The sequence below is a fragment of the Pundamilia nyererei genome, unplaced genomic scaffold (assembly GCF_000239375.1).
Source record: "Pundamilia nyererei isolate P.nyererei 1_Seehausen unplaced genomic scaffold, PunNye1.0 scaffold02930, whole genome shotgun sequence".
Lineage (NCBI taxonomy): Eukaryota > Metazoa > Chordata > Actinopteri > Cichliformes > Cichlidae > Pundamilia > Pundamilia nyererei.
In genome coordinates this window covers 3,627-4,480 of record NW_005190331.1, presented here as the reverse complement: position 1 = coordinate 4,480, position 854 = coordinate 3,627, and the positions used below count along the sequence as shown (strand labels likewise).

The 854-nt window shown below is 42.7% G+C and overlaps 1 protein-coding gene across 1 annotated transcript; it reads right to left on the bottom strand.

The window, feature by feature from the left end:
• Positions 1–18: 18 nt before the first annotated feature.
• LOC102212059 (regulator of G-protein signaling 5-like) lies at positions 19–549 on the bottom strand. The gene is made up of 3 exons (XM_005755759.1): positions 455–549; positions 246–332; positions 19–140 (listed from the first exon to the last, which is right to left on the bottom strand). The coding sequence occupies exons 1-3, from the start codon at positions 496–498 to the stop codon at positions 32–34; spliced, it is 240 nt and encodes a 79-aa protein (XP_005755816.1). The 5' UTR covers positions 499–549; the 3' UTR covers positions 19–31.
• Positions 550–854: the final 305 nt, after the last annotated feature.

Below are 854 nucleotides of genomic sequence, written 5' to 3'. Positions count from 1 at the left end.
GAAGAGAAAGAGTTAACATCTCATAGAAAGCTCAAAACTTATTTACATTTACTTCTGTGAGTGATCTGGTGGACTTACTTGGGCTGGTCAACAGATTGTCAAATGATTCCTTCCATTTAAGAGGCTCCTCAACATTAAACCTGCAGAAGCAGAGACAAAGTAGTTAGGAAATGTTCCTACAGTATCCAGGATTCACATGAACTCAACTGAAGTGCCAAAAAAGAGATGCTGAATGAATGTCTTACCTCAGTTTGTCGCTTTTCTTTGAGTGCCCAGTGATGCTGTCTGACTTCTGTAGCAAACTCCCAAACAGAGCTTTCAGCTCTTTTGCCCTGTTAAAAAAGGAGGAAAAGTTACAGTGAGATTAATCCGTCCTGTATTTTCTACAGATGACAACATCATAATCTCTTGTTTAAAAAAGAAAAATCTGATATAACATCCTCACATATCTCACCTTTCGAGGCAAGTGATAGGCAGCGAGTCGCGTCCTCTGCACATGATGAGTCGTATGTGGTTCACAGAGCCGTCTTCCTTGTTCTAAGTGAATGAGCTCTCAGCTTGTCTGCTGTCTGTGTGGGAGTGTGACTTCTTATAGGTTTTTCCACTCTGTGACATCATGCCTCTTAGCCAATGAAATGAGATGTGGGTAGATGAGGAGACTCCTCCACTCAGATTTTTCCTCCTGGCTTTACTTCCTCAGAAATGAGCAACGTTTGTGACTGAATTACTGCCCAACACTCTGTGGTCATCCAGGGTGTGAGAATGCGTCTGCGTGGGGTGAAGGGCAGTGTGTTAATGCATTTCAATGGTTGTAAAGGAGAACCAGACATTCTCACAAGGACAGAAGATCCCCT